The sequence below is a fragment of the Brienomyrus brachyistius genome, chromosome 20, assembly GCF_023856365.1.
Source record: "Brienomyrus brachyistius isolate T26 chromosome 20, BBRACH_0.4, whole genome shotgun sequence".
Classification (NCBI taxonomy): domain Eukaryota; kingdom Metazoa; phylum Chordata; class Actinopteri; order Osteoglossiformes; family Mormyridae; genus Brienomyrus; species Brienomyrus brachyistius.
The window spans coordinates 1,376,434-1,390,380 of record NC_064552.1 but is presented as its reverse complement, the minus strand read 5'-3'; the positions used below and the strand labels follow the sequence as shown (position 1 = coordinate 1,390,380).

Here is a 13,947-nt window from a genome sequence, read left to right as displayed (position 1 = left end):
GGCAAAGTCTCAGCTGAGCACAACAGACCCGCAGCCCCACCTCCACATGCCCCACCCCTTATCATGTCAATCACATGACTGGATCCAGCGGGATCCCACAAGACCTGCTGAAAGCTGTTTGCTGACGTGTCCTCATGGCTGCATGCTAGCCGGTGTGTTGCAGCTAAATCTGAGAGAAAGAAAAAGCTACGATTTTCCCATATTCCTCATCTTTATTTTTTAACAATTAAAAACACCATGGAGATGACAGACTATTTGGTTTTCTTTCTAAGTAGAAGCTCCTTGTTTAAATAAATACATATAAATTATTCATATTTTTAATTTGTTTTTTTTCCACCCTAAACCATCCTTTGTTTTGTTAATATTTCCACTCTTTTTATTCACATTTTTTCAGTGTTTCGTAATGTTGTTCGTGTTTCTTCTCTTGTCTCTTTCCTGCATGAGGTTTGCAGATTTTTAAATCCAACACATCGTTTGTGATTGGTCCAAAGAGAGAAGATGGCCACGCCCTTCAGCTGCTTCACTGGCTGACCCAGACAGAGTCTGTAATTGGTTCTCTCGGATGCACTAATGTAGGTCCATTCTGGGCCAGTGCGCTAGTCTCAGTTCCAGTGGCTGATGGGAAACGGTCCATCTTCTTGGCACCACAATCGTCCGCCTTCCTGTAATTATGTGGTAGGGCCCTGAGGCGCTGTTTAGCTTCCAGTGCAAAGGGCGACCCCTGCTGTCCTCCACTCGTCACTGCAGGATGGACGGTGCTCAGACGACGGGGGTGACCCCCCACCTGGCCTTGTGGCAACGAACAACGGCCACCAGCATCCAGGTTAGCCATTGGCTCACAGGAAACCCCGCAATGTCCCTGGACGGAGGGGATTATGGGAATGGAGCAAGTGCGGAATGACGACGAGGGGGCGGGGCCCTCTGTGTGCCCACCCACAGCAGAGGCAGGGGCTTGCATATTTAATGAGGTGTCCTGTGCACCACCTCCATCCGCCTTGAGGATGGGACACCTGAAAGCAGAGTGGGGGGGGGGGAGGAGGGTCCATGAAAAAGATCTGCTGTGTTTACATCATGCCTCAAAAACAAAGCATGCATTCACATTCATTTAGCAGGTGCTTTTACCCAAAGACACGTACATTTTCTGAAAGCAGGGTCAGCCAGGCCCTGGAGCTACTGGGAGTTAATGCTGACGTTACTCTGCTGAGCCTGGAATCTGAACCAGGGTCAGCCAGGCCCTGGAGCTACTGGGAGTTAATGCTGACGTTACTCTGCTGAGCCTGGGATCTGAACCAGGGTCAGCCAGTCCCTGGAGCTACTGGGAGTTAATGCTGACGTTAATCTGATGAGCCTGGGATCTGAACCAGGGTCAGCCAGTCCCTGGAGCTACTGGGAGTTAATGCTGACGTTACTCTGCTGAGCCTGGGATCTGAACCAGGGTCAGCCAGTCCCTGGAGCTACTGGGAGTTAATGCTGATGTTACTCTGATGAGCCTGGGATCTGAACCAGGGTCAGCCAGTCCCTGGAGCTACTGGGAGTTAATGCTGACGTTACTCTGCTGAGCCTGGGATCTGAACCAGGGTCAGCCAGGTCCTGGAGCTACTGGGAGTTAATGCTGATGTTACTCTGCTGAGCCTGGGATCTGAACCAGGGTCAGCCAGGTCCTGGAGCTACTGGGAGTTAATGCTGACGTTACTCTGCTGAGCCAGGGATCTGAATCAGGGTCAGCCAGGCCCTGGAGCTACTGGGAGTTAATGCTGAAGTTACTCTGCTGAGCCCGGGATCTGACCCAGGGTCAGCCAGGCCCTGGAGCTACTGGGAGTTAATGCTGATGTTACTCTGATGAGCCTGGGATCTGAACGAATAACCTTATGATCACAGACACTGAGCTCTAACCCACTGAGCCACACGCTGCCACCCAGCATTGTAAAGGGGGGGGCTCCCTGGTAAAAGCCAAACACAGATTCCTGAAATAATGACTTGCCTGGCTGTATGCAGGCTCCCTGGTTTCTTATCATGCACGACGCACAGACGAGCTGCACTAATCACCGCGTCCCCCAGCTCAGACCACAGCGCCTACTGGCTCCGGCTGTTTCATTTCACACCTGGCTCACACTCCTTCAGGCTTCCTGCTGTGCCTCCTCTCACCCATCCCGTGGAGCTCACCGTCTTTGGATAATTATTCATAATTCTTGACGCGGGGCGACCTCCCCGCATGGCAGATATTGTTTAACCCACGGGTGTGTCTCTCAGGCTCCCTTATCAGGTCGGCCTGCCTTCGCTGAGGGCCAGTCAGGGTGCCATGCCGCTTATCGCCACGGCTTTCCGTGCACATGTTAGCAACTTGATGCCTTGGTGATGCCTCAGGGAGTTCAAGCTGAGCAGCCTCACCCCCATGTGGGACTGCAAGGGGGGAGGCGCTCATCCTGCAAAGCAGCAGAGAGGGGCTGCTTTGTTAGGTATGAAGACCCCGCTGTACAGCCACGAAGCGGGGTCATAAGTCAAAGAGATCGGGATTCGCTCGCCAGGCCTGGCCATGGTTGGTGCTGGTGACAGCAGAAACATTAAAACGTGGTGCTACTGGTTCTGTTAGGGGTTAGCAGTACTGGGGACAGAGTTTTCCTGTCCAATTTCACCCCCTTATGCATACCATTAGCACCAGTAGAGTATATGAATGGTAATATGTGTGCTAATGGATTTATACAGAATCAGGTGACTCTCCGTTATGTCTATATCAGTTTAAATAAAACACTAATAACAGGTGACTCTCCCTCCTGTGTATCAGTTTAAATAAAACACTAATAACAGGTGACTCACCCTCATGTGAATCAGCTTAAATAAAACATTAATAACAGGTGACTCTCCCTCGTGTGAATCAACTTAAATAAAACACTAATAACAGGTGACTCTCCCTCATGTGAATCAGCTTAAATAAAACACTAATAACAGGTGACTCTCCCTCGTGTGAATCAGCTTAAATAAAACACTAATAACAGGTGACTCTCCCTCGTGTGAATCAGCTTAAATAAAACACTAATAACAGGTGACTCTCCCTCGTGTGAATCAGCTTAAATAAAACACTAATAACAGGTGACTCTCCCTCGTGTGAATCAGCTTAAATAAAACACTAATAACAGGTGACTCTCCCTCGTGTGAATCAGCTTAAATAAAACACTAATAACAGGTGACTCTCCCTTGTGTGAATAAGCTTAAATAAAACACTAATAACAGGTGACTCTTCCTCATGTGAATCAGCTTAAATAAAACACTAATAACAGGTGACTCTCCCTTGTGTGAATCAGCTTAAATAAAACACTAATAACAGGTGACTCTCCCTTGTGTGAATCAGCTTAAATAAAACACTAATAACAGGTGACTCTCCCTTGTGTGAATAAGCTTAAATAAAACACTAATAACAGGTGACTCTTCCTCATGTGAATCAGCTTAAATAAAACACTAATAACAGGTGACTCTCCCTTGTGTGAATCAGCTTAAATAAAACACTAATAACAGGTGACTCTCCCTTGTGTGAATCAGCTTAAATAAAACACTAATAACAGGTGACTCTCCTTCCTGTGTATCAGCTTAAATAAAACACTAATAACAGGTGACTCTCCCTCATGTGAATCAGCTTAAATAAAACACTAATAACAGGTGACTCACCCTCATGTGAATCAGCTTAAATAAAACACTAATAACAGGTGACTCTCCCTCATGTGAATCAGCTTAAATAAAACACTAATAACAGGTGACTCTCCCTTGTGTGAATCAGCTTAAATAAAACACTAATAACAGGTGACTCTCCCTTGTGTGAATCAGCTTAAATAAAACACTAATAACAGGTGACTCTTCCTCATGTGAATCAGGTTACATAAAACACTAATAACAGGTGACTCTTCCTCATGTGAATAAGCTTAAATAAAACACTAATAACAGGTGACTCTCCCTCGTGTGAATAAGCTTAAATAAAACACTAATAACAGGTGACTCTCCCTTGTGTGAATCAGCTTAAATAAAACACTAATAACAGGTGACTCTCCCTTGTGTGAATCAGCTTAAATAAAACACTAATAACAGGTGACTCTCCCTCGTGTGAATCAGCTTAAATAAAACACTAATAACAGGTGACTCTCCCTCATGTGAATCAGCTTAAATAAAACACTAATAACAGGTGACTCTCCCTCATGTGAATCAGCTTAAATAAAACACTAATAACAGGTGACTCTCCCTCATGTGAATCAGCTTACATAAAACACTAATAACAGGTGACTCTCCCTCATGTGAATCAGCTTAAATAAAACACTAATAACAGGTGACTCTCCCTCATGTGAATCAGCTTACATAAAACACTAATAACAGGTGACTCTCCCTCGTGTGAATCAGCTTAAATAAAACATTAATAACAGGTGACTCTCCCTCGTGTGAATCAACTTAAATAAAACACTAATAACAGGTGACTCTCCCTCATGTGAATCAGCTTAAATAAAACACTAATAACAGGTGACTCTCCCTCGTGTGAATCAGCTTAAATAAAACACTAATAACAGGTGACTCTCCCTCGTGTGAATCAGCTTAAATAAAACACTAATAACAGGTGACTCTCCCTCGTGTGAATCAGCTTAAATAAAACACTAATAACAGGTGACTCTCCCTCGTGTGAATCAGCTTAAATAAAACACTAATAACAGGTGACTCTCCCTCGTGTGAATCAGCTTAAATAAAACACTAATAACAGGTGACTCTCCCTTGTGTGAATAAGCTTAAATAAAACACTAATAACAGGTGACTCTTCCTCATGTGAATCAGCTTAAATAAAACACTAATAACAGGTGACTCTCCCTTGTGTGAATCAGCTTAAATAAAACACTAATAACAGGTGACTCTCCCTTGTGTGAATCAGCTTAAATAAAACACTAATAACAGGTGACTCTCCCTTGTGTGAATAAGCTTAAATAAAACACTAATAACAGGTGACTCTTCCTCATGTGAATCAGCTTAAATAAAACACTAATAACAGGTGACTCTCCCTTGTGTGAATCAGCTTAAATAAAACACTAATAACAGGTGACTCTCCCTTGTGTGAATCAGCTTAAATAAAACACTAATAACAGGTGACTCTCCTTCCTGTGTATCAGTTTAAATAAAACACTAATAACAGGTGACTCTCCCTCATGTGAATCAGCTTAAATAAAACACTAATAACAGGTGACTCACCCTCATGTGAATCAGCTTAAATAAAACACTAATAACAGGTGACTCTCCCTCATGTGAATCAGCTTAAATAAAACACTAATAACAGGTGACTCTCCCTTGTGTGAATCAGCTTAAATAAAACACTAATAACAGGTGACTCTCCCTTGTGTGAATCAGCTTAAATAAAACACTAATAACAGGTGACTCTTCCTCATGTGAATCAGGTTACATAAAACACTAATAACAGGTGACTCTTCCTCATGTGAATAAGCTTAAATAAAACACTAATAACAGGTGACTCTCCCTCGTGTGAATAAGCTTAAATAAAACACTAATAACAGGTGACTCTCCCTTGTGTGAATCAGCTTAAATAAAACACTAATAACAGGTGACTCTCCCTCGTGTGAATCAGCTTAAATAAAACACTAATAACAGGTGACTCTCCCTCGTGTGAATCAGCTTAAATAAAACACTAATAACAGGTGACTCTCCCTCATGTGAATCAGCTTAAATAAAACACTAATAACAGGTGACTCTCCCTCATGTGAATCAGCTTAAATAAAACACTAATAACAGGTGACTCTCCCTCATGTGAATCAGCTTACATAAAACACTAATAACAGGTGACTCTCCCTCGTGTGAATCAGCTTAAATAAAACACTAATAACAGGTGACTCTCCCTTGTGTGAATCAGCTTAAATAAAACACTAATAACAGGTGACTCTTCCTCATGTGAATCAGCTTAAATAAAACAAGTCTGTTTTCTTGTGTGGGTGGGCTGCTTTATATCTTCACTTGGAATCGAGGGATGGGGGGGGTCACACAGCGGTTAAAGACGAGGAGGAGGAGGAGGAACCTTAAAAATAAAGCATCAAAAACTGTGACCCCCCTCCCGTCCCGTGACTCACTCTTGTAAAGGCTCCGCCTCCCTATCTGAGGACTGGGCCTCCTGCAGGTGCTGGTATATGGGTCCAGAGTCCCTGCAGACACCAATGGGATTGAGGCGTCCCCGTGGAGTAGGGGGGGTCCGGTGGGGCCGGGTGAGGCGTGCTCGCTGGCTGGGGCTGTGGGAGAGGCAGGGAATGCTGATTTAGAGCAGAAGAGGGCAATCAGAGGCTGAAATGGGAGGGAGGGGGGGGGGCAGTGAGGCTCAGGTTCCCCAGAGGGACAGTTTCCCGTGCAGCTCAGCTACACGTCCACGCCTCCCACTGGAGACATGCAGCTGAGTGAGAGGTCGTGACCGGCATCACGCACTACACCTTCCTCTGTCTCCATGGCAACATCCTCCCTTCAGCCTGATGAGAGGTGGGGGGGCACCTACCCGCACACAGACACACACAGAGACACAAACATAGACACACACAGACACGGACAAACATAGATACACACAGACAGACAGACACATGAAACACATGCACACAGATACACATCCATACCCACCAATGAGAACTCAGGAAGCGAGTTACAGCCCGCCTTTTATAACCCGCACCGCTAGTGGCCTCATGTAAAATAATTAAGGTAAGGCGCCCCCCCATGCCATCGCTTGATGTCCCCCCATCCCCTCAGCTCCCATACAAACTGTCTTCATCTGATGGAGCACCAGAAGGGAGCCTCGGTGGGGGGGCGGTCGTGACGGTCACAGCCTTGGCCCGCACCCTGGCCTGCAGTCAGCACCTCCATGGGCATGTCTTTCTCCATGGGGGTGTAGCACAGTCAGGCACTCGGGGGTGGGGGTGGGGGGCTTGGATTACAATTCCTAAATGGTGACCTGCTGCACGCTTTGGGCCCTTTCTAGCCATGCTGTGCCGATCTCTCACTCCCATCCAAACGGCGTTATGGAGATGATCATTCTTCCTGCGAGGTTCATGCCACTTACAGCAGCCTCTTTTTCTGCGGCAATTCCCTCTTTACCCATGGACACCTTGCTGTCATTTTTCTCACCAGTAGTAAAGGGGGGGCATTTAGGGTCTTGAACCTGTGACCTTCCAGTGTTCACCTATTGCCTGAAACAGTCTAGTACATCACAGCATGTCTTATAGCTTCCTGGACAAAGTAAAGGGCCTGTAACCCCACGCAGGGCTAGCAGGAAGCTGGGGGAGGGGGCAGTGATGATGTGGGGGTTGATTAGATCATCCTGCTAAAATAGCTCTAGTAACAAAGAAGTTCCATAATGTTTAATTTGATTCTGAATTTCATGCCCTTAACAAAAAAATAGCATGGAAAGCAACAAGGATTTAATTCCATTTGAGAGTCACATACTTAAGACCACCTCAGTTCTTATAATGCATTATGATTATAAAACAAGCTGTTGCCCCCAGCTTTAGCATCGTGTGCTTCGGTTTCTGAGTAAAACCGGGGAAATGATTAAATTTCTATGGCACGAAATGCTTCCTGACTGTGTTTGTTTGCAGCCCTGATGGAAATGTGACGAAAGGCTCGTACCTGTGGTGCTTCCCGGGGGGCGAGGCCCTGGGACGGGCGGCAGGCACGGCACAGCTCTGCAGGATGCCCACTTTGCGAATGGCGACCCCGTGTGGAGTGGAGGACCCATTACCTTTTCCATACTGTGGAAAGAAACAAACGCAGAGTCGGTACTTGGATCTCCCCATCGGGAATACCCAGCCCCCCCTCCACCCTCTAGCAACAGACATGAGGCAGGGGGCTGTTGGGGTAGGACGGCACTCCCCGACAAGCACCGTATCACAAAGCCCTTTATGCGCAGCACTACCAAGCTCACACTGTGCACAGTGCAAATGGCAGCCGCTTTGTATTCTCATGAGGAGTGCAGGGCGGGCAGGGGGCTGGCCAGTGACCGTGCGTCAGGCTCGGCGTCCGTTTCCTGATCCATATGGAGGGAGCGCGCCGGGATGGCGGCAGAACGCCGTCTGATGGCACCTGCCACCACTCTCCCGGGCTAATTGGCCGTCTAATCCGGCCGCTGATAAGCATTAACGCGTTTCCACAGCACACGCGTGTGCGTGCCATGTTCCCACGCAGAGGGCGCTGCAGTGCGGCAGCTGTTGGATATACGGTGATTTTAATTAGACCCTGCGTTTAAACCACGGATTAAATGAGATGTGTTCCGCTTACATTCCCCGACGCCTAGAACGGCACTCCGACAGAAGTCAAGAATTAGTCCCAGATGTGATTACATTAATGGATTCTTAAAGAATTTCTTAGATTTTTCTATAAAAAGGGATCATTACCATAATTCGTCTTTTCAGTGTTTAAGAATAATCAGAAATGAGAGGACAGGACTCTGTATTCCCAACCTGCATCCACGGTCAGCGGCAGCATAATGAGGGAACCACAGCACAGCACAGGGGTGTAGATGACTCCCCACCCCAGTGAAACAAGAGGATGGCAAGACACCAAATCGGGGACACCACCGCTCTGGGGGTGTCCCTCAGTGGGGTGTCCCTCAGTGGGGTGTCCCTCAGTGGGGTGTCCCCCAGTCACTGTCACTTGCTTGTCATCCATCATTCATACGTAGGAATACAGTGTGAAACACATAAAACGTAAAACAAGGCAGTGTGAAGTGAGGAGGGTGTTTTTCTTCTCAGGGAGGACTGTCCCTGTGTATAGATCATTACTCTGTCCTTTTGTCCTCAAGGGGAACCCCCCCCCCCCCCATGCCACCTGCTCATCCCTGAACACTCATGTCTGGCTAATCAGGCCATGCCCACACACGTTTGATAGAACGGGACTCACTCATGCAGAAAAGATGGCCAATCAGGAGCCCTTTCACCTTTCCATCCCTTCTGACTCCGCAAACCTGTCTCCTTTCCATCCCTTCTGACTCTGCGGCCCTGTCTCCTTTCCATCCCTTCTGACTCTGCGGCCCTGTCTCCTTTCCATCCCTTCTGACTCTGCGGCCCTGTCTCCTTTCCATCCCTTCTGACTCTGCGGCCCTGTCGCCTTTCCATCCCTTCTGACTCCGCAAACCTGTCGCCTTTCCATCCCTTCTGACTCTGCGGCCCTGTCTCCTTTCCATCCCTTCTGACTCTGCGGCCCTGTCGCCTTTCCATCCCTTCTGACTCCGCAAACCTGTCTCCTTTCCATCCCTTCTGACTCCGCAAACCTGTCGCCTTTCCATCCCTTCTGACTCTGTGGCCCTGTCTCCTTTCCATCCCTTCTGACTCTGCGGCCCTGTCTCCTTTCCATCCCTTCTGACTCTGCAAACCTGTCGCCTTTCCATCCCTTCTGACTCCGCAAACCTGTCGCCTTTCCATCCCTTCTGACTCTGCAAACCTGTCGCCTTTCCATCCCTTCTGACTCCGCGGTCCTGTCGCCCTTCCATCCATGAATATGTCGATTTCCGAAGAACGACGATGTTATTTGCTTAGGTGCTTAAGCTGAAGCTGCTGCATGCTCTTTGCTCAGCCAGATTTTGGTTGGCACCGAGGTCGCAGCTCCCTGACCTGCCACACACCAAGGGCGGCTGACCCTTCCTGTTTCCATCCATCAGACTTTGTTTTCTGTCTGTGTCCTGACGTCGGAGGCGAGGGCATCCTCAGCTGACGGTTAGCAAGCAGGGCTGCCCGGGGTCCGTGAGGCCCAGTGGGGTCCTTCACAGACCCTTAAAAAAGCCCCAGAATGTGGTGAAGTGGGACCCCTAACACGCCCCCAGCTCCCTGCTGCTCTTATATGCCAGGCAATGTCTGGTTAATCTGATCCGCAGTCGCTGTGACAACCAGCATCACCACGGCTACTGAACCAGAGAGGTCGAGTCCATCTGCGAGTTTTTAAAAGACTAAAATGTGTCCTCCGCTGCAGCCCTTAACAGGCATTGGAACCTACACAGCAAGCTGACCAATCAGATGCCAAGGCAGATGGCAGGAGTGAGATCACCAGGCCTCTGGGCTCAGGGAGGATCCCGCGAGCTCTATGGAGGCAGGCCACGTCACAGCGAAGGTGCCGCCCGCACGGAGAGCCCGGCCGATCTCAGCGCCATCTGACGGGGTCCCCCGCAGGCTGGCCTGGCCGTGCATTAGCCAGCCTTTCCTCCAGGGAGGTTTGGCCAGCGACCGGCCGGCGGCTCACGCAGGTGGGCGGCCCCCCTCTCCAAGGACCCACCCCCCTTTCAGAGCGTGCTAATCCGATAGACATGGCGCTAATGGCTTTATCTCACTGCTGCCAGCTCCGATGCGTGGAATCAGATTGAGAAGAAAAAGCCCAGAAGCTAAAATACAGTAACCAGCACAGTGGCAAAGGTCAGGAAGATAGCAAGAAAACAAAGAGGCCGCCGCAGCGGTGCAGGAGCGCGCTACGTGCTACGCGCTAAGGCTTAAGCTCTGAAGCCGCATTCTCACCGCTTGCTAAATTCTCAGAACATAACGCGTTTAAATTGGTGCCGCACTTCCCTTTATGTGTTTGATGTGACATCATGCCTGCGTTTCCCTCTCTGCAGATGGGGGGTGCTATAGGGCTGGTGTTAAGAGATTGAATTCCAGCCCAGTTTTGCCTTGGGTGGGGACGGGGGGGGGGGGCTCGAGTTTTGTTTTCCTCTCCTCCACCTGACACAACTGCAGCATTTATGTGTGATGGAGAGTGCGCGTGTGCGAATGAGTGTGAACACGCGTGTCCAGCGAAACAGCGGTCAGGAAGCAGAGAGACCAATAGGAGGATGGCTGCTGGGTCTGACGCCCGTGTTCCCATGGCAACCACCCAGGAGCACTCCCAGGTGTCCGTCATGCCGGCAGGTTCTGTCTGATATGCGTGGGACTCCTGGCAGGAAGAGGGACAGGGGGCTGCCAATGTCCGGCTGAAAACCACATACCACTCCCGGAGTTGCACAAAGATGCAAACCCTGTGTTTCTCTGGCTTCCAAAACAAAGTATGAAAGTATGAAAAATCTGAATAGGAATGCAGATACTTTTAATCTTTTTGTTTACGTTGCATCGTGATCAAGCGATAGTTAATAATTTTCAACATGCCTGCTGACATGATTCAAACATAAAGAATTCATGACTTAGCCGTGCTGCATTATTTACTCTCAGGGACATTTCAGGGATTCAAAAATATATATATTTAAAAGCAGCTGGACCCAATCTCACTGAGCACAGCTACATCCAATTAGCAAGTTATTAAGTGAGAAGCTTTATCTGGCCACTGTGCAGCCCTTACAGACTTTGGGCTTAAGTTACTTGAAATATTTCTTTTATATGTTTTTGGAGAAAACAAGGTCAGCTAGTCTCCGGGGTAACTGGGTGACATCACTCTGTCAGTCCTGGGATATGAACCAATAACCAAATGATAACAGAGAGCATCCGAAGCCACTGAGCCCCACACAGGCTCATGTGCTGGGTCTGTGGCTGATCGCTGCTGTTCGGGGGGGGTGCTCTGGACTCTCACAGGTCTGTCCACCTGAACAGTTGCCTGTAACCACTTAGCTTTAGCCATACTGCCTACCTGACGACGGCGCAGAGTGCCACCATGATGCAGGCCCTGCTAAATGTCAGCATGCCTAAGTGGCTCTCTGCCAATCTTCTTAGCTAGAATAAATGCTGAAAACACGGAAAGGGCAGCTGCATCTAAAAACACACACACACACACACGGAAATGTGCTGCATGAGATTTCCGGGGGCTGTCGGGGGCCAGCATGGGTAGGGGAACTTTCCGGGCTGTGTACTCACGCTCTGCAGGTGCAAGCCGCACTGAGGTCTCAGGCTGGATTTGGGCAGCAGCCCCGAGGAGCTGTAGCACTTCAGGCTGCGACACTCCTTCAGGTGGGCCTGAAGCTTCTCACTGCGCCGCCTGGAGAGGGAAGGAGCCGCAGCGACACAATGAGTTGTTGGATCAAATCTTGGAACACTCCTGCGTCGTAGACCCAGATATATCTGGTGAAAATTACAACACGATGTGCAAAAACCTGACTCTAACTCTCAGGATAAGGTCTAGAGAACCAAGAAGTGCAGAAACTTTAAGTACAGTCTGACATTTAGGAACTTTGTGGAATCCACAGCCCTCTTTACACAGAGGTTTAAAACCTAGTAACAAGCTTCACTCTAGCGTTAAATACACCCCCCTAGGCCTCTAGGTGGAGCCCTCACTCACTTGTTGCGGCAGTAGAGGGCGATGCAGAACGTTCCCAGGAGGCTGATTCCCGCCGTGATGCAGGAGATGGAAAGCACCTGCCTCTTGTACATTTCCTTGCTCTCTGTTGGGGACGAAGACAGACAGAGAGGGACGCTGAGAGGACATACGGCCACCAGCGCTTCCTTTAAATCACCCCCAGGCTCAGTCTGCTCTCTGAAATTTGTTTGCTTGCTGGAGAAGATGCTTCTGCTTCATGGCCCAACGGAACGTGTGCGATTTTGCATTGGACCGTCTCACGACAGCACCCTGTACAACAAGCACATCTGCGCCATTATAATTGTAATTGTGGATGCCTGTGGTACATGATGTTCGATTAAACGATGGTCATTTCCAGGCCACCAGCCTGCTTCCTTCTCACCTGCTTCCTGCCTGCACGCCTGATTCCCGCCTAAACGCTTCCCGACATCCTGCACACTTTCTGCCCGCCAACTTCCCAACCGCCCACCTGCTTCCTGCCTGCCTGCTTCCCCCCCCACCCCCCCCCCCCACTTCCCGACCGGCCGCCCGCTTCCCGACTTCCTGCCTGCTTCCCCACCACCCCCCCACTTCCTGACCACCAGCCCACTTCCCGACCAGCCGCCCGCTTCCCGACTTCCTGTCTGCTTGCCAACTACCTACCTTATCTCTGTGCTGCACAGCCACCCTCCCCCAAAGCTCGCAGAGGTGTGGTTTAAATTAATGTGTGCTTAATACCTGAGCCGTGTTCAGGACTGCCAAATCACACTCCAGTTAATAACTGTCTCTTCATTTACTACTAATACCCCCCTAAATCTTTTCCACCCAGCTGTGTCAGGCTAAATGCGTTTTATCGCTGACTTTATACAGCACACACACATGCTTAAGGAAAAGCCCTGGTGATGATTGCTGCCTGCTGCAGGCTTCCCGGGGACAGGTGCAGTGGCTAGGCTTGTGCTGCCTAGCGAGTCCCAAGCTCCTCCAGTCCTTTGAATCTGAGCGCTTCATAGCTGTGTTAGTGTGAGGGGGCTGTGCTAGCGGAACAGAGCTGCGTTAGTGCATCATAGCTGTGTTAGTGTGAGGGGACTGTGCTAGCGTATCATAGCTGTGTTAGTGTGAGGGGGCTGTGCTAGCGGAACAGAGCTGCGTTAGTGCATCATAGCTGTGTTAGTGTGAGGCGGCTGTGCTAGCATATCAGAGCTGTGTTAGTGTATCATAGCTGTGTTAGTGCGAGGGGGCTGTGCTAGCATATCAGAGCTGTGTTAGTGTATCATAGCTGTGTTAGTGCGAGGGGGCTGTGCTAGCGGAACAGTGCTGCGTTAGTGTATCATAGCTGTGTTAGTGTGAGGGGGCTGTGCTAGCATATCAGAGCTGTGTTAGTGTACCATAGCTGTGTTAGTGCGAGGGGGCTGTGCTAGCGGAACAGTGCTGCGTTAGTGTATCATAGCTGTGTTAGTGCGAGGGGGCTGTGCTAGCGGAACAGAGCTGCGTTAGTGCATCATAGCTGTGTTAGTGTGAGGCGGCTGTGCTAGCATATCAGAGCTGTGTTAGTGTACCATAGCTGTGTTAGTGTGAGGGGGCTGTGCTAGCGGAACAGAGCTGCGTTAGTGTATCATAGCTGTGTTAGTGTGAGGGGGCTGTGCTAGCATATCAGAGCTGTGTTAGTGTATGAAAGATGTGCTAGTGTATCAGAGTTGTGTTAGG

General features: G+C 49.1%; 1 protein-coding gene across 1 annotated transcript in view; it reads right to left on the bottom strand.

Moving 5' to 3' along the window:
• Window positions 1-210: 210 nt before the first annotated feature.
• The window catches only part of nrg3b (neuregulin 3b), a 143,281-nt gene continuing 129,544 nt past the window's right edge, over window positions 211-13,947 (bottom strand). Inside the window, exons 5-9 of the mRNA XM_048988020.1 lie at window positions 12,247-12,349; window positions 11,826-11,946; window positions 7,633-7,754; window positions 6,099-6,254; window positions 211-1,010 (exon numbers count right to left, since the gene is read on the bottom strand). Coding sequence (XP_048843977.1) covers window positions 521-1,010; window positions 6,099-6,254; window positions 7,633-7,754; window positions 11,826-11,946; window positions 12,247-12,349 — 992 coding nt within the window. The 3' untranslated portion in view covers window positions 211-520. The remainder of the gene's footprint in view (window positions 1,011-6,098; window positions 6,255-7,632; window positions 7,755-11,825; window positions 11,947-12,246; window positions 12,350-13,947) is intronic.